Genomic DNA, 19,774 nt, shown 5'->3' on the forward strand with positions numbered 1-19,774 from the left:
TATCAGAAAAATATTGCAGGGTATTATTTGATGAATTAGAATTAATGTCTTTCAATTTTTGAAGGACCAGGAAACGTCAATTTGGTCTAAACAATGTTCAGTTTACGGATACGACAACATCATTAATTTCTTAACTAGATTAGAAGATAATGGTTATTAAAAAAAAAACTAAGTAATCACATATATAGATGTATGTTGTGTGTATGTCTTTATCATGCAGACACATACAAAATGGTATCTGGAAAGATGAAACCCAGTTGCTTATTCTCAACTTGGTGTAGCTCAATTGCATGTATTGCATGTAAGGCAAATGACACGACCACATGGGAATTTGCTAATGTATGCAAACATAGCTACAAACGGTTTTTCCGTAACATGTTCCAAAGTTCCAAAAAAACCACATGAAATAACAAAAGTAGGTATTGATATTTTATTTTATTTATTTTGGCAAAACATTTCTTGCTGAATGTATATATATTATCACCCCTCGTATTTATAAGAGCTCCAATTTCCATGAGACGTAGCCAAGAAGAAATTTCAGGTTTTAGATTCACAATACCTTTGATCAAAGACTCGCAATCTTAAATTTAAGCTAGTGTTTGCATTCGTTGTGATATGCTTCGTAAAACATTGACTTTGGTCATGTGCATGTTTGTTATGTTAATAATCAATCATTATAGATACATGTATAAATAAAACAAATTTCTCTTTAGGAGTTTATATTGGTTATCTGACAGTATTTGTGTTAGTATATTGGTATCATCTAAATGAGCTTCTCCTCTTTTGTTCCTAGTCAATAAATTTGCCTAGGGAATTGGAACATTCCTCTTTTTCACATATCTTGGTAATCAAAACTCCTTTTGTTATCTTGCAGCAGAGACTCTTAACTGACACTACAAATGGTTCATGTTCTTAGTTGATATTCCCATGTCAAGTTCACAAATTCATATGTAACTGACGTGAAACACCATGTACTTCATGTTTCTATGCTTTGCTGTAGCAGTTGCTTTAACCATTACCTTAGGCATTGGCTTAAATTCGAAAGCAACACTCTTCATCATGCTCTTGTCACCATAATCATTTTCTGTTTTTAATTGATATATAGATCGGTAAGGAAGTAGATGATATCATCACGACCTCCCTTTTCGTACCGCCAAGGGATGCTTAACAAGAAAAATCTCATTTTCAAAGGATAAAAGATAAAACTAAAGTATTAGCATCTAAGAGCATTCCGAGAGTTACCACTGAGATTCTCAAAATACACATATATATATATATATATATATATATAACTATTAGTATTTAATTATGTGTATCTTAATTTGACGTCAAAATTTCTTTTTTCAAATATTTTGAATTGGATTTTCCGTAAAATTAAAATACATATAATTAAATAATAATATTTATATATACATATATATGTATTATGAGAACTTTTCTGGTTAAACCCCCATGTGAGGTACTCTAAACTTATACAAAACCAGAATACACTTTGAATTGTTGGTTGAGACACATAGCTAAATTCTCCATACATGCCAATATTAGGGTGTTTGACCGCATATATGTGGCCTACAATATGTCCCAAGCTACTTATTGCCAACCTGTCTTAAATTCTTAATGATGTTGAATTTACAACTCTCATAGAAAGGATAGCTCTAATTGGAGCGTTATAATGCATATATTTTATGCATTCAATTAATCTGAGTGTTGGATTAATGGACATCATTATAACATGGCCACTCCAAGTATCCGATTGTTTTTTTTAATTTAAAACCACAGTTTAGAAGGCTGCATAAATAATTAAAGTTCAAAAAGGCTGCATAAACGAAGACTATATTATCGGTTGTCGAATCGTCTATGTAATATTTCCTATATCATAATTGTAAGATCATAATAAATCAGCGTTAAAAAAAAAAACGAGGACTGTATAATTGAGCAATAAACGTTTTGATCAATCTCTCTCTATATATGTAAGTTAGTGTTTATCCTTATAGATGTAGTACATTGAAGTTTTGAGAAAAACTTGGAATGAATGTGCATTATACGACAGATAGGTATGGGTAATACTTTTGGCCTATATACGTTGATATAAACATCAAAGAGTGTTATATTAGACAATGACTGAAAACGTATTGTATAAAATATTCATATAGAGCAACTTCTGAGATGTCCATATATATATATTCATCAAGAATATGTCGTAAAGCCTCAAAATTTCTTATAAGAATTCAAAACCGTTAATTAAAAACTATATATGATATATCTATCAAATCGAGCTAAGTATGATAATAGTTAATTATACCGTACATCACGAAACCCTAGCAATGAATAAAAGAAAGACGTATATGGAGAGTATTTCTAAGTAACAATATGAAAGACAAATATGCATTCCTCTAACGTCTAGGATCGATCTATCAAGATGAAAGAGGAAAGAAAAAACACGAACGCTCAAATATGCATATTAACTACAAAATAAATACCAAAGATCCCAAATAAAAGAGGACTCCACAAATGATTTAAACACACATAAAATTATCCGTTGATAAAATATGTAAATTCAATTAAAAGGTGGTCTTGAAGGTGTACCAGCTCCCCATCCTAGCAAATGAGGATCACCGGGAAAACCATAGCCACCCACATTACCTCCTAACTGTCCCTGACCGGTCACTCCCGATGGTGGAGAAGCTGATGGGGCATGCTGCATCTGCGGTGGTCCTCCTCCTCCGCCGCCGCCACCACCGCCTTCTTCTTCTTCCTCCTCCTCAATTGGCAATCTCTCGAAAACCGCATTTGAGAACGAAGCAGCCATTAGTATAACCGGAGCTGATGCAACAAGCGGAGCGACAACGCTACCTCCAATCACCTGACCTTGGCCTCCGGATAAAAATATTGACAAACCACCAGCACCAGGCGGTGCAGGTGGTGGCAAAACGGTTCCCGTTAGCGAAAGAATCTCAAACCTTCCGTGTAAAGTCACAACTCCACCGGCTCCAGCCCCAACACCACCACCGTTACCGGGAGTGACTGGCTGACGGAGAGTGACGTTAGAAACGGTGCCGTTTCCCCCTAAAACGGATACCCCTCTCCCTCTCCGCCTGGCGTAAGTGGAAAGACTCTCAACTATGTCAGCTCCAGGAGATACTTCAAGGACGTGAGATCTAAGCGTGTTCGGGCTATCGCGCGTTACGATGATCGGTGCCTTTGGTTTGTTCTTAGATCCCGGAGGACGTCCACGTGGACGTTTCCCAGGTGCTGAGCTTGATGTAGCTGGATCTGAATCGGGTCGACCCGTTTGGTGATGGTGATCCTTGTTTGAGTGATCAGATTCTCTTGAATCATCCGACGGCTGTTCTTGTTGCTGCTGGTGTTGTTGTTGCTGATGGTGGTGCTGGTCAAAAAGATTGATTCCGCCTTGCGGTTGAAGCTGTTGTTGGTGGTGAATCTCCGGTCTGAAGAGGTTATGAAAATATCTAGAAGCTCCACCGCCTTCCATCGCCGCCGCATCTACTAGTTCCCTATCCCACCACTGTTTATTCGCCAGCTCAAATAAATTTTCTCTAGATTCTTGGTTCTTTAATCTTGATCCTTCTCTGAGAGGTGAGCAAGAGCGTGAAGAGATAAAAAGAACTTAGATAGAGAAGTCAAAACTCAGGATTTTGAGGAGCCACTAGCTAAAGAAGGGGGTGATTAGTTACACAAGCCGACAAAACTAAAACAGACCAAGAACAGAACTAAAATGAAAGACCAAGAAAAGAGAAAAGGGTAACTTATGTTAGAGGAAACCCTAGTTATGTAGCTTTGTTAGGGCAAGAGGAAGAAGCAGCTCTTGTCTAAGAGAGCACGTCGTAATTCTGATGTGCTCTTGAAGAAGGAGAGAGAAGATTGAGATTCATGTGCGACTCTGCAAATAAATCTTTGGTCCTCTCATTGAACGAGGAAAGTAAAAGCAAAGACATACACCGAGAATTTAGCGGAGAAACAGTCCCTTTATTATATTTAATAATATGTATATTAACGTTATTAGTATAATATAATGAGTATATGTTATAGAAAACATACAATATATTACGCACACAAGCCGACAAAAATATATGTAAATAGTTAACCTTACATGAGATCCCAAAGAAAACTAGGGCTTCAGTCTTTGGCTCCAGTCGGAAAGGATGTATTCTGAAGAAGTTTTATAATTTGAAAGCCTGAGATAAGATTAACATGAGAAAAAAATAAAGGACGATTTGGGTTATCAGAAACTATAGACGAAATATAGAAAACGCATCATTTTTTAATTTTCAACTCAAAATGTCAAGTGGAAGTTGGGTACAAAGATGATAAACGAGAATCCTACAAGGCCACTCTCTTTAAGGCGCGTTAAATTTAATTTTTAACAGAATTGATCTAATCAATTTTATCGTGTCGCTAATTATTCTAGCTTTTATGTTTTTAACAACGCAAGTGTTTTTGGTAAAAGGAAAAATGAGTAAAATTATTGAATCTTCCTTTTACTTGAGAAAATATTATATCTAACAGTTTTGTTATAAACTAAAATATTTAAGATTAGATTACCTTTTGTGCTGATCTTATCTTTAAAAGTTACCTTAGTGTTATTAGATATTCTTAGGCTATTAGTTTTTAATGCTGATATATTGTTCACTGTTCAGCACAGAGAAAATACCAGCCGACAAATCTCTAATCACTCAAGGTAATATATGAAATGAATGATAGCAACATATATTTAAATTCTACCCGTTCTCTATATATATTTACATGTGTGCAGTGTGTTCGATGTTCTCACTAAAGTTTCACATTTTTTTTTCTTTTTTTTTACTTAGAAGTTCCCTTTTGTTATATTTAATACTTTTTATATTTAATATTAAATGTCACTTAAAATTTGTGAATACATATTAAAAATATTTAATTTTGCATATTTTCTATATAAAAATATCATTATTCATACATTTAATCATATTTCAACCAATAGAAAAATAAATTGAAAATATAATTAATAAGTTCTGCATAGAAATGCTAAAACGATATTTATTTTACAACGAAAAATTTTCTTTACAACAACACTTAATATAAAATGGATGGAGTATCTATTTAAATCAACTTTTATTGTCATGTGTGAGAGGGCACAAACCGCATAACTAGAACTCAAATGGTATAGCATAGGGAAGCATGGAATCGGACGCTAGCTTCTCTTAAATGGTGCTTAACACATGTTACAAAATAAAAAGATAATGGTCCTATACTATAATGAGGATCTATAATATTTTATAATTTTATACTTTTTTTTTAAAATATAATTCGTTTTAGAATTGTGCACATAAATTAGAAAAATCTAACTTTTTATATTTTTTAAACAAAAACATCATTAATTATTTATTTCCCACAAATCAACCAATAATAAAATAGAAGATATATTATCATTAGTCATAAAACATTAACTGTTAATAATTAAATTTTACATAAAAAACCGAAAAGTTCATATAATTTGGAACATAAATTTTTTTCTAAAACGATTTATATTGAAAAACGGATGGAGTATATCATAAAACGGAGTGGACCCTTTTTAATGATAACTTTAGAGAAAGTTAATAGTCCATTAATCTGATGTTGTAACTAGTAAGTGTAGTGTTATCACAATGTCATATTACTAGTTGATATTTTTGGTTTCAAAAATAACTAATGACACTTACCTCGAGTTTGGTGTAGTACTGTTTTTTTGGTCTTCAATGAATTTATTTAAACTGAATGAATTTATTTAAACATGGAAACCGATCGTTACAACGACAATCTCTTTCAGAAACCAAAGATGAGTACAGAATGAACATCCCTCGAACCAACAAGGGTTTAGTACTAATTTGATCTTTATTTTCATAACGTAGTAATATCAGCAAAAAATTTAACAAAAAAGTAATATCAGCAAAAATTACTAGACCATTAGTTTACACTTTCTATCAAATAGTTTGAAGTATTTATATAACCCATCGAAATAATTGCAACTTTATCGAAATGACTAAACTGGATCCGACCCATTAATGCTTCGAGCTCATCGGATCGTGACTGGTTGTCCTAGACTCCTAGTTTTAACTTCATACTGCACCCATATATAGTTTTAACACGGTTCTAGGGCCTGCATATTTGCATAAAACCAGTTGCATAAGTCGCTATATAAGGGTTGTTTTTGGTCTGTTTCTTGTTCCGTTTACGGGTCCTATTGACATGGTTCCCTCTTTTTTTCGCTTTTTTTTTTAAATAGACAGAAAAAAAAGTTAAAAACCCAAAACCAGGGTGCTCTAAAGCTCCTCAACGCGGCGCATGTGCGCTGAACCATATGGGACCCTTCTAAAAACAGATCGGAACTGTCTAGACTCATGGTGTGCGGGACCCATGGTCGTTTTCATCGGCGCAACCTGCCGAGTCAGGGTTCAGTGCAACGTACTTGAACCGGACACGTTAGCTTAATCCGCACGTGCACACAGACAAAAGTCACGTGCAGTCAAAAGGTCAGAGTATGAAAGTGAAAGGCAAGCAGTGTGACCACGTTGGTGGTCGGAAACATCGGTACTTGACCAAATCTCTATCCAATCGCACCTATCCCGAATTTATCCAGCTTATCAATCACTTTCCTTAAGGTTTTGTACTTGGGCTCACTTCTGCCGTATTTTACAATTTCGAAAAATGTGTTTAATTGAACAAATAAAAGAAGTTACAACAAGATTTGACTGTCTATGGATTTTGAAAAAAAAATGAACGTAAGTGGAAGCTGTTTAACATGGATATATTAGCCCCCTTTTTGTAACATAATATATTATATTAGCCACCTTTCTGATTAATATTAGTTGAAAAGTTGAACTGTTACAAACGCAGTCAAGAGTTTTACAAAGCATTACTGAAGACTATAAAAGTCAGCTAGCGAATGCTTACTAAAGGTAAGAGCAAAATCGATTTGGAAGTATGGCTAACTAAAAAATTGGAAACCAAGTTGTCGATAAAATTTTACCGTCTGAGCATCGCTGAGCCCGGCACAGAAGATCAATTCAAGCACAAGTAATTAAGCGTGATTGACGTCGTTGTGAGTGGACGATTCACCTTGGTGGACATCCACCATCTTTTTGTTCTTTAGTACTTCCATATAATTCAGCCGATTCAAATGGGTTGATACTTTACGCTTACTTTGCAAAGCTCTTATTTAAGCCCTGGAGCTACGTGCCAAATTTGGTACAATACATGTCTCCATAACTATAAGTCTATATATGAGACGGTCCAAATAATATGAGTTATGACGACCCTACTGGCTACTGATCTAGAATCAAACCATTTCTTTCCAATCAATCACATAAAATATATATCAATTAGCTTAAAATCAGTGTCTTGCTTGGAATGAATATTTTAGGGAAATTGCCAAAAATATTATATTCATAATACTACTTTTCATGTTTACACTAACCACTTTTCATCTCACTTTTAATAAAGTTTAAAAGACATATTTATAACTCATAATTAACTAATCTAGATTAAGGATTTGGACTTGAGGGGTCATATAGAGTTTTTGAAATGTGAAATTTAGGATTCTAATAAATATATAAATAAATACTAATTTTTTTATAAAAAAATAGTTTAAAAAATAATTTTTGATTTTCAAAAATGAAATTTGAAATAAAAAAATCGAAAACAATTATTAAAATTCAAATTTGAAAAAGTATAATTCGTAAACATAATTTTTTTATATATTTATATTTTTTATTTAAATAATTATTTATTATATATATAGAAAACAAAGGTATAAAAGTCTTTTTCCACTTAATGAAGAAGATATTTTTGAAAATATATCTTTAGTAGTGGTAAACATGAATGATAATACCATGAAAGTGATAAATATGAAACTTCTCCAACATTTTATATAACATTATTTACATACCATTAATTGTTTAATGTTCTTTTTACTTATTATGAAACCAATTAATAAATCTATATTGGATAACTGAAAAACTCTTAACTATTACGTATATAATTAAATTGACTCAAATACATAAATAAAAAAATCACTTTTCTTTATTTCAATCATTTTGTCGTAAATAAATTTAAACAATTATTTTCTATATTTTGTATTGTTTATAAATAAATTTAAATAATATTAACATATATATAGAATATTTTTAATATGACTATCTATTAAATGAAACTTCTAAATCATATGGTTTTGCGATCATTTTAATTTTTTGAACAAATTTTTAAACCATAAATAACAAAACTTTTAATGTGGGAACTTTAATATTTTCAATAACTTATAATTTTTCTTGAAAATTCAATGCAAATTTCAAAAATTAAAATATTGAATTTTCAATACTTTTTCAGTGCAAATTTTTAAATTAAATTATTTTAATATTTTATATGGTATATTGTTTTATGATAATTTGTGTCTTATTATAACAAAAAATTTAAACTAATGATCACAAACTTTTCATTGTGAGACTTTTAACAGTTTTCATAAATTATAGTCATTTTAAAAAATTCAAAATATAACATATATAAAAAAAATCTAAATTTTGATTATATGGTTAGTATGATTTTTTAATTTATTTTAATAATATAACATTAAAAATAATGGATAATGTAATTTTTTATCAAATCATTACTATTAAAATTATTAATTGTCAAACATATGTTTTTCGTTTTTTGGTAATTTCATACATTTTATTTAAAGAAAGAATGTAAAATATTAATGGTAGATTGTTAATTGATTTTATGATTAGTTTAATGAGAAGTATATAATAAATGCTTAGTGGATTAATATATATCTCTAAAAAGTATTTTAGTGATAACTTGTATCATAGCTGAAATGTTTGTAATGTTTCTCTAATAATATATAGTGGATGACATGGTTCGTCCGGTAAAATTAAATAAAGTTCGACACACATGTGTCATAAGATAACTTGATCATTGTGCTCCTGATTACCGCAAGGGTTATTTATATCGACAAACATAGAATAAATAAGTTCAAATATTTTCCGACATAAACTGTGATAAAAATATCATTTAAGGTGATAAAGATTGAAATGCAAATAATTCAAATATATATTTTGAGGTTTTTGGTATTGTATACTATATTTTTGAGGTTGGGACAACATTAAAAAAATCATGAAACCGTACCCTTTAACAATAATAGTTAATAATCCTACCCGGTATGACATCATTTCAATTAAATATCTAGACAATGACAAAGGCCAAAAAAATAGTGATTACGTGACACCCATTACACAGTCCGCTTATTTTATTCAATTTGCTTATTCTCTTATATCAATCAAAAGCACCACACGCCAAATATATTATGGAGCAGTATCGTGAAAATTATAACTTCGTAAACAAACATAAAAATGCATGTCCATAATATGACTTTCACGATACTGCTCCATAATATATAAGAAGATTATAACTTCGTAAAACAAACATAAAAATGCATGTTCTTAAGTGAGAAGTTCCAAACTTTTCGATGCATGGTACTTTGGACCAGTTAAAAAGGAAGGAATATGATTTACTACTTTCTTTCTGACAGATGAAAAAAAATTCTAAAACCAAAAAGATTTGTATTGATAATTCAACCCATCGGCTTAAGAATTTTTTAGACAGTGGTCATTATATATCGATACAATACTAAATCTAATAATTTACATTTGATTATATGTTTTAGAACAAAAAGATCAATCAACAAGTCTAATCCAGCTGGTAATCAAATTATCAATGAAATCATAATTTATTTGGTTTACTTATAGCTCTTCGCGGGCTTTTAATAAAGGGTTTATTTAGGGAATAACCAAAAAAAAAGAGAAATTAGATTTTTAGAGAGAGAGAAGAGAGAGATAGGAAGAGAAAAGAAGAGAAAGAGTGGGATTTTAGTTAGATAGTGAATTTTGGTTTTTTTCTTAGTTATTGGGTGCAATTTTTTTTTAATAAAACGAGATGCAAAAAAAAAAAAACATGTCCCGCTTCGTTGCTTTGTATGAATAGAATTATAGACATGAATGATTGGTTAAATACAATATTAATAAGCTAGTATAAATGAGGATATATTATTACTTTACACGAGAATAACCGCTTGCTAGTTGCCGGTACTTCACTTTTATTATATTAACTAAAAACATAAATAAAATAACTCTTACAATCGACTTTGACATGACATTCTGTTAGATAATTTATAGGATGAAAGTGAACTGTATTGTATTGCTCCTATCAATTTGGAGAACTTGGTATCCCAAATTTCTCCAAATATACCCATGTTACTAGAAAAATAATTTAGTGTAGAATACTTTTTTACTAACGTAATGATGGATGGTCAAACTTAAAGAGGAGCTAGTAAAAATCAATTAATTTAGTGGTCTCCACTAGATTGTATAAGAGCACCATTATCCCAACAACTGATTATGGGTTGCTTAATTATATAATATTGGTTTTTAAGAATTTTTTTTAGTAAGCAACTTAACTAAGCAACTTGATAATTTTCCTCCTCCATTGCAAGTTGCTTATATTAGGGATTTTAAAAAAATTTAAAACTGAAGACAACAACATGACTACTCCTCCTGACTACTGACCCTGCCGTGATAGAAGACAACCACTCCTCGTCTCTGTTAACTTCACGTGAAGCTCCGCCTGCACAATCATAGAAAACATTATCATACATGTATACAAAATTCCACGTGAAGCAGAGCCTTCCACAATCATAGAACAAGCTGAGACAAGTACATTAACTACATGAAAATTAAGAAACACATTAACAACAAAGACAGCAAGTAAAACAGAACACTTACTTATACTAATTAGACATTAACTCAGAAATGAGTTTTAGCTACAGAACAAGAATAATCAAAATCAAAGGCATACATGATTGAACTACACCGAGAGAGGTCCGTGATGTTTACCTTTCGATTTGAGGAGAGATGCATCGAGCGAGGTCCGTCGAGAAGATCAACCGAGAGAGACGCCCAGTGCTTCATCGTCGACGTTATCTCGTGAAAGACAGACGGAGAGGAGAGGCGCAAGAGAGGCGGAGAAGCGGAAAGGCGAAAAGGAGGCGGAGGCGGAGAGGCGAAAGGAAGGCGCAGAGTCGATACACGTCGCCGACTAATTCATCGCGAAGAGAGGTGAAGAACGAAGCCGGAGAGATCAATCGCAACTCTCTGATTTTTTTTTTTCAAGCCGATACAGAAAGAGAGAAGAGAGAGAGAAGAAACCGTGAAAGGTGGACGCGTGTCCCATAAGCGTCGTCGCTTTCTTCCCTTAATTAAGCAACGTTGCCGCTATTAATATGTAATTTCCATTTATTTTTAATCACAATTAACCTAAGCAACACCCATAAGCAACAGGGATAATGGTGCTCTAAACAAATTGAAAAACAATTGTGATTAATCAGAAATTACGGGTCACCTTTCCGATAATGCCCAATCCCATTCTCACATCTTTGGCGACTTGTGATCTGCCACCACCCCATCCACCAATGTTTAAAATATAAATTAGAAAGCAGGAAAAGAAAACAAAACCAAATGTCTTTTCAAACTTTTAAAGTCTCTTTCATTATGTTTCTACTCGTTTTGAATTTGAGCAAGCCTAGTTGATACCATGTACATAAAATATATAGGGAAGACGATCTATTTTTCCACGAGTAGTATCATATAGCACCAAATGTCTCCGGAACTATTGCCTCGTTCCATTTGTCCCCGATTACAAAGTTCGAATCCTATTTCCACACCAACTAGAATTAAAAATCTATATATCCCCGATTACAAAGTTCGAATCTTAATTCCACATATGGCTGGTTAGACATTGGGTTACTGTTCGTAGGTGAATTAATTAACCATAATAAGCCAGATTAAACCAATGTCTGGTCAAATTATGTTAATAAACTGAAATTAGATCCGACTAAGACCCGATTACTTTAATAAACCTGACGAAATCTTTGGCTGAAAGTCCAAATCCGATAAAAATCCCCCAAATCCCTTTCTTTATCAAACCTAACCCTAAATCAAAATAATCAGAGAGAACATAGAAAGTGAAAGAGAAGATTTTCCATGGCTAATGAAGTGAACGGTGAGGAATTTGATGAAGAAACAGTTGAGAGAGAAGAAAACGAGATTGAGCAGGTAGTGGAAGACTTCGTCGACGAGCCTCCTGTACGCCACGACGAGTGTCCCTCCAGTGAGGATGAGGATGAGGATGAGGATGAGGAAGGTGAACCTCGTAGGAAGGCGAAGGCAAAGGTCCCTGTGAAACACGGTGCTGGAGTACTTTACAAGGGGCAACGTTTCTTAAATGGTGTGGCTTTCAAGGACTCTGTGCTCGATTATGCTCTGAATACAGGCCATAATATCAAGCAGTACCGGTATGATAAGGATAAGATTGGGTTCATATGTGTTGGTGGTGAAGGATGTGAATGGAAAGTGTATGCGTCCACTCTTCCTAAGGATAACGTTTGGAAAGTTAAGAGTCTTCATAGAGGAGCATTCATGTATTCCAAATGGTGAATGTGAGATGTTAAAAGTTCCTCAAATTGCAAGGCTTTTTGTTGATAAGATTATAGAGGAACCAGAATACTACATGCCCATGAAGATTGAAGAATTGGTTCATGAAAAATGGGGGTTTACGGTATCTAGGCCTCAGTGTCAGGCTGCAAGAAACAAGGCACTAAAGTGGATTGAGTTCGAGAATGATCATATGTTTGCCCGGCTAAGAGATTATGCTGCTGAGTTGGTCCATTCAAACCCGGATTCGACTGTGGAGATTGAGACTGTAACTAACACAATTGGTCAGGAAGAGTTCAACAGGATATTTATTTGCTTTGATAACATCAGAAGGACATGGAAACAGTCATGTAGGCAACTGATAGGAGTCGATGGATGCTTCTTAAAGCACAAAGTCAAGGGACAGCTTCTTGTTGCATTAGGAAGAGACGCAGATAATGCTATATATCCAATAGCATGGGGGGCTGTTCAAGTCGAAAACACAGAAAACTGGTTATGGTTTGTGAGAAAGATCAAACATGACTTGGGATTGAATCAGGGGCTTGGTTACATACTGGTGTCAGATCGACAAAAGGTATGTGGTTAGTCTTTATGTGCTTTTGGCTGTATGTTAAGGATGAGTTTGATGTTTCTGTTTTTTTTAGGGATTGATAAGTGCTGTTCAGACTGAGTTACCACAGATTGAACATAGAATGTGTGTACGCCATATCTATGGTAATCTGAAGAAGAATCATGCTAGTAGAAAGGAGATGAAGTCATTGATATGGAATTTGGCATGGAGCTACAACGAGGCTGAGTTCGAACAACGTTTAGATAGGATTTTATGCTATGATGCTGGTGTGTAAGATGATGTTCAGAAGAGTAAGCCTAGGACATGGTGTAGAGCCTTCTACAAGCTGGGTAACTACTGTGAAGATGTAGAAAATAATTCTACAGAGTCTTTCAACAACACAATTTCTAAGGCTAGAGAGTTTGCTTTTGTGCCAATGCTAGAGGGCATTCGTAGATTGGCAATGGCTCGTATTGCAAAGAGATCAGTCATCTCTCTTGCCCACAAAGGTATGTTACTCATTTTCTATTTGTACTCGGTTTTAATCCATGTTTCTTGATCATTTTTTTTTTGTATCTCAGGTATATGTACACCATATGTTACAGACTTTCTTAAGGTTGAGCATAAAAATGCATCATTGTGCAAGGTTACTAGAAGTACAAATGGGATGTATGAAGTAAAGTTGAGTTCATGCACTTACCGTGTTAGCTTGGAGAGGAGGACTTGCACATGCATGAAGTTCGAAATCTGTGGCATCCCTTGTGAGCATGCTTATGGAGTGATGCTGCAGAAGAAATTAGCCCCTGAAAATTATGTGTGTCAGTGGTTTCGCACATCTACTTGGCGAAGAAACTACAGAGATGGTCTTGTCCCTGTGCGAGGTGCTGAGTTCTGGCCTAAAACGTCTGCTCCTGATGTTCATATTCCTCCTGCACCGCCTCAACCTGGTCGAAAGAAGATTACCAAAGCAGATAAAAAAAGGAAGAAAGGAGTCAATGAATCACCGACAAAGAAAGCCCCAAAGAACAAGAAACGTATTATGCATTGTGGGATTTGTGGAGAACCGAATCACAACTCAAGGTTTCACACAAAGCAACAGGTTTGTTCTGTTTTTGATTCTCGATATTTAGAACAGTAGTGATGTTAGTTGTTATCAGGTTTGTGGGATTTGTGGAGAATCGAAATCACCTTTTTAAATCAACTAATGTGACTTATATTTTTGCAGGCTTCTCAAGGTCCTCCTCGGGTTCCTTCTCAAGTTGCTTCTCCAGCTGCATCTCAGCAAGTTGCTTCACCTGCTTCTTCAGCAGCATCTGGTTGTCATGTTTTGCACGGCTATGAAGACATGTGCTGATGGTCTTTAGCATTTGGCTTTTAGTTCTATTTTATGTTTGAGTTATCTCGGAATGCGGTTGTTATCCTTTTTTCTAAACTATTGTCGGCTTTTGGTGTCTATTTTAACATTTCTTTTCTTCAAACCAATGACATTTATCATTTTTATGTCTAATGCTTCTTTTTGCAATAAAATTTCTTAAAACCAAATCATTTAACATTGAAAAACATGTCACTTAGCATTGAAAAGCATAGTCATTTAACAATAAAAACAGTCTTTCATTGTGGGTTACATAACAACATTACTAAAACACAACAAGCATAACTAAACTTAACCATTTTCTTCTTATCACATTCACCATGATTTGAGACAAAGCTCCATGATACCAACCAACACCACACCTCCAATGACAGCTGATAACAACGTTTTTTTCATGCTACCTTTAGCTTCAGCCAACACTTCTTCCACCTTATCAAACAGCTCTTTCTCCACTTTCATTTGAACTCTCTCACCCAACAAGATCTCATTTCTTCTCATCTCTCTCAACTCTTCTTCAAGTCTTGCATTTTTGAATTCAAGTTTTTCAACCTCATTTATCAATGCCTCATCAATCCATTTGAAGATATGATTATCATTCTCAAGCTAAAAATAACAACAAACCTTATAAAAATCGATGACAGAAAACAATACAGCTTATTAATGAACCTAATTCAAACAGCACAACAATAAACAACACAGCTAAAGAGAGAGAACTCACCTTCTTTCTTGCAGCATAAGCACAACGAAAATACCTTCGGTAAGGATTTTTGTCAGATTTCGACATCAGAGGAAGAGTTTCTTCACCACACCAGCAGCTCTTCGGAATTCCGTTGATCACTCCACCCCTGCGACGAGAAGAACTCACTCCAGTCGATACTCCAGATGTGTTACTCGAATCCCCTGACATTGTTCTCTCAAAGCTTCAAACACAGAGGAGGCCTTTAGGGTTCTTATTTCAATTCGAATTGGGATTTTTTCGTTTAATTAGGTCTACTTAAGGTTGTGTAAGGTCGGGTCGGGTTTTAGTTCTGGTCCAAGTTTAGGTTTGGTCGGGTTTTATTTAAGTTCCTGGTTTAGTATTGTTTGGTTTAGCGTCCAAAAACCGTGGTTCGACTTTCGGTTAACATAATCGTGACAAAACCAAAATTGGTGTGAAAATAGGATTCGAACTTTGTAATCGGGGACAAATGGAACGAGGCAATAGTTCCGGAGACATTTGGTGCTATATGATACTACTCGTGGGAAAATAGATCGTCTTCCCAAATATATAAAAAATTTAAGCAAGGAAATCTATTAAACTGTAGAAACGATATAATATTTTATGCTGCCGTCAAGAGATAAAAGCTTTTTAAATTACGAAATTTTGATTATAATGTGATTTGTATATAGTGAAATTAAAGGTGATTTATTGATTAGACATTACTAAATTGGTTTGCCAACATGGGCAAATTGCCAAATTGGTTGATAACTGGCCCACATGCCCACGTGACGGTTTTGGACTTTCTGAGTTTGTGTCGAATGCTTTGGGCCCATAAAGATGACCCCGCACAAGACGGGACAAAAAATCATTGAAATCGTCCACGTAGACATTACCAACGGACCACGTGTACTTGATAACGTGGACGGTCAAGATATCTTGTTACTCCATTTATCCAAGCTTTTTATATGGTAGCCAATTAGACCTTAAGGCTGTCCACTTAAAATAAAGCCCATTAACAAGTGTAAGCCGAATAACAGCAACTGAATCGATTCTTCTTACTGGACTTCTGGTTGTATGAGTCATCCCTCGTAAGATGCCTCATGTGTTATATGAGTCATCCCTCGTAAGATGGCTTATGTGTCCTTTTCAAAATTAGATGTTTTACAAAACAAAAGAAGAAGAAGAAGATTATCTTGTTCTTAATAACGTACCCGTAATTTTTTTAGATCCTTTACGCTTTTTGGCATATAGTTGTCGTAGGAGTCTAGACATATCCAATAGTCAAGTTCGAGAAAAAAAAAGAATTACACCAGAGTTTCAAAGAAACATAAATATCCAACTCATATTCATATGATACAACTTAATCAAAACCGAACTGGATGAACAAACATCAAGCAGCTAGCAGAGTCATCCCTCGTAAGATGCCTTATGTGTTACGCGATAGATATGAGTCGTCCCTCGGCCGAGGAAAGTCCTTTTCCTAACTTATTTGATTTGATTGTATAGTACATAATTTAGTAGGTAGATGGTCTCATAAGGCTTATCCATCTCAGTTTCTATCCAGCGAAAAGATAAAAATGAAACAAATAAAAATGAATATTTATCTCAGATAGTTATTTTCAAGTTGTTGTCACATAAATAACTATAAAAATAACTAAAATAGTTTTTTTTTTTGAAAATTTTAGTTTTAATTTTTTATTTTTTTTTGTAAATTTGAAATCATATTCCATAACTGCACCAATTAACTCTAAATTCTAAATCTAGATTAGTTAATCCAAAGATAAAAATATATTTTTACTTTTTAATAAAATTTATTTTAGTCATTTTCTTAGCTGATTGCTATTTTGTGACAAAAACTATAAAAATGGTTATCTGATAATTTCTCAATAAAAATTATAAAGCGCAACATATATAATCTTTTGAGGGAGTTGGGAGTAATTAAAAAGAAAGAGATTGAACAATTTTAAATAACTAATGAACAGAAACAAACAAACAATACAGGAAAAAGTGAAAACGTATGTTAATTTCAAGGCAGAAACATTAACACTCTCGAACACGCAATTTTTGCAGTAATTATTACAGCGTTAGTTAGCGTAAATGAGATGATTTGAGCGGGGGACCCATTCGCAAAGAAAGAACAAAAAACTCTCTCTCGTAATCACGCATCATCACACCAACTTCTTCTTCTTCTTCTTCATCATCATCATCATCAATGTAAAACTCCCAGAAACAATCCTTACCTTACTTTCCTTTCACACTGATTCTCCCCTCTCCCACTTGTTCTCTCATCTCATCATCGGTTCTTTGTCCATACCTTTTGCTTCCTCTAGTCATGGCGTATCACTCGATTCAGGGCTACTTGAATTCTCCTTTTGGTGATACAACAACCTTCACCAAGGTCTTCGTTGGTGGCCTTGCCTGGGAGACTCAAAGCCACACTCTTCGTCGCCATTTCGAACCTTACGGTGATATCCTCGAGGCCGTCGTTATTACCGATAAGAACACTGCTCGATCCAAAGGTTACGGCTTTGTGAGTTTCCTATCATGCTTTATTTGTTCCTATCTTGCTGCTTGTAGTAAACATCCTCTGCTTCCATAGTGTGTGGGTTGTGAGTTTTGCTTTAGAGTTAACAGTTTTGGTAAATGCCATCTTAGGGGCTTGCAGATTACAGACTCTTTCGTTAGGCCTAGGATCATAATAGCTCCCTGGATAAATGAAATAAGATGAAGCCATTTTCAAGATCGTTGAATGACTTAATGCTCTGTTATTGATTTGTGTGGAGGATTTTCTTAGGTGACTTTCAGAGATCCAGAGGCTGCTAGGAGAGCCTGTGTTGATCCAACACCTGTTATAGATGGCAGACGTGCGAATTGTAATCTCGCTTCTCTTGGGAGGCCTCCTCGTCTTCCAACGCAATATGCGGTGACGCCCTTTATTCCTGGTTGGTCTTTGCTTCTGTGTTACATCTGTTGTTTTTTTATTGCATTACTTACTTATTAGACGTTGGTTTTTTGTTTGTTAGGACGGATAAGACCTGCTTCCCCGTATGTTGGAAGTGTGCAGGGTTCTCGCGGTTCCCTCATTGGAAGCCATTTGTATCAGCAACCGCATGCTTATAGCTACCAGCAAGGAGTGATGTACCCTTATGGGTGAGTTACACATTTCGGAGTTTACAAAATCTTTTTTGCTATTGTAACTCTGCTGTACAGACATGCTGTGACGAGCTTTAGTCAGTTGTAATGTCTACTTGCTTCATAACGGTGGAACAATTGTTCAGACACTTTGATCAAATGGGATTCACCAATCACAGCATGGACAATCACTTAGAGATTCCAACTGTCTAGGGGTTTATAATGTTGAGTGTAGCACTAGAATGTGACATGTTGTGATTGGTAATCTTGCAGAATAATTCCAGAGGATATGTGGCCGAGATCAATTTGTTTTGGACAGGAAAGGTCATGGAATGTGTTTGGACTTTCATTAGACCAAAATGATTGGAAGTTTAGGAATGTTTACTTTCGAATGTCTTTTAGCCATAGCTGTATAATTGCTACTCTTTTGAGTGTCTAGCAAGAACTTTTACTCATCTGTCTCTAACTTTAGTTCTTCTTTTTGGTGTTCTCTCAGGGCTACTACACCATATGGACCTGAGTACATGTACTCACAGTCTCAGGTAGGATTCTGAAACTGTTGCATTCTCGTCTTGGTTTATTTAAGCTTTTAAAACTATTTTTGGCTTCGGTTATATAACTCATGTCTTTCTCTTCATGGTGTTTTAGGGCTTATATGGTCCTTACACTGGGCAACCGTACCTTCAGGTTTATGGAGTACCTGGGGCAGTTAACTCACCAGGCTACCAATACGGGCAACTGAGTCAAAACATCTCTGTTGGTCATGGCTATACAGCGGTACAGGGCTATTCAGTTCCAGGAAGTCATATTCAATCTCCATACCCTTCAGCTGTAGCAGGTCCTTCCCCAACGCAGTCCTATCCTCAGTATATGCAGAGTAGCGGTTCTGATCAAACAACAGGGTGAAAAAACTCAATCAACGTAACAAGCTAGGTGGACAAAGATATAGCATATATATATGTATATAAATTTAAAAGATGTACAGATAGATGCATATAGAATGGTGGAATCACAAAATCTGATTCTTTTGGTAGTTACAGTAGTCTTCTTACTTCACACTTTCTCAAGGCATAGGAGTGTGTGTGTTAGTAAGAAGATTGTTAGGTAGCATTTTTTTAATGTCCTATTGAGTCGAGTCCTCTGCATTGTAAATAGAATTAATGTGTATTGAGCTCACTCACTTAGGTTCATATCTTTGCATATATTATAACTCCCAGGACTCTTCTCTTTTACACGTATGTACAGTTACTAAAATGATAAATTGTTATATCAGAATCTTCTTATTGTTTCTGTCTCCGATTCCATCTTCTGCTTAGCATCATCCTCTGTTGTTAACTCCATCTTTCTTGTATATTTTCGTTAACTACTTGTTTTGGTTTCTAAAGATTCAAGAACTAGTTAAACTGAGCATCATTTAAATCATTTCTTAAGATACAGATATCAAGTCACGTTACAGAAAGAAAAAAAATTGCTTGGATAAATATGCTACTAAAAGATTGTATGAGAGT

The 19,774-nt window shown here is 34.5% G+C and overlaps 4 protein-coding genes across 5 annotated transcripts; 2 read left to right on the plus strand and 2 right to left on the minus strand.

Annotated features, from left to right (window-relative positions):
• Positions 1–2,426: 2,426 nt before the first annotated feature.
• Positions 2,427–4,100, minus strand: LOC106414311 (AT-hook motif nuclear-localized protein 27). Its single transcript, XM_013854989.3, has one exon. It carries the CDS (start codon positions 3,491–3,493, stop codon positions 2,558–2,560), a length of 936 nt encoding a protein of 311 aa, XP_013710443.2. The 5' UTR covers positions 3,494–4,100; the 3' UTR covers positions 2,427–2,557.
• A 7,962-nt stretch (positions 4,101–12,062) lies between these two features.
• On the plus strand, positions 12,063–14,416 carry LOC106412590. The gene is made up of 6 exons (XM_048737528.1): positions 12,063–12,499; positions 12,549–13,086; positions 13,157–13,349; positions 13,449–13,571; positions 13,644–14,161; positions 14,288–14,416. The coding sequence occupies exons 1-6, from the start codon at positions 12,063–12,065 to the stop codon at positions 14,414–14,416; spliced, it is 1,938 nt and encodes a 645-aa protein (XP_048593485.1).
• A 333-nt stretch (positions 14,417–14,749) lies between these two features.
• LOC106412591 (uncharacterized protein At4g04775-like) lies at positions 14,750–15,341 on the minus strand. The gene is made up of 2 exons (XM_013853512.3): positions 15,153–15,341; positions 14,750–15,037 (listed from the first exon to the last, which is right to left on the minus strand). The coding sequence occupies exons 1-2, from the start codon at positions 15,339–15,341 to the stop codon at positions 14,750–14,752; spliced, it is 477 nt and encodes a 158-aa protein (XP_013708966.1).
• A 1,888-nt stretch (positions 15,342–17,229) lies between these two features.
• On the plus strand, positions 17,230–19,556 carry LOC106412204 (RNA-binding protein 24-like). 2 transcript variants are annotated; one of them, XM_048738070.1, is made up of 6 exons: positions 17,230–17,664; positions 17,929–18,076; positions 18,158–18,284; positions 18,540–18,590; positions 18,763–18,808; positions 18,915–19,556. In XM_048738070.1, exons 1-6 carry the CDS (start codon positions 17,467–17,469, stop codon positions 19,170–19,172), a joined length of 828 nt encoding a protein of 275 aa, XP_048594027.1. In that variant the 5' UTR covers positions 17,230–17,466; the 3' UTR covers positions 19,173–19,556. The 2 variants fall into 2 exon arrangements, with proteins under 2 accessions (XP_048594027.1, XP_013708562.2); XM_013853108.3 differs by lacking the exon at positions 18,540–18,590 and having other exon boundaries at positions 17,237–17,664.
• The last annotated feature ends 218 nt before the right edge of the window (positions 19,557–19,774 follow it).

This window comes from Brassica napus, chromosome A8, assembly GCF_020379485.1.
Source record: "Brassica napus cultivar Da-Ae chromosome A8, Da-Ae, whole genome shotgun sequence".
Classification (NCBI taxonomy): Eukaryota; Viridiplantae; Streptophyta; class Magnoliopsida; order Brassicales; family Brassicaceae; genus Brassica; species Brassica napus.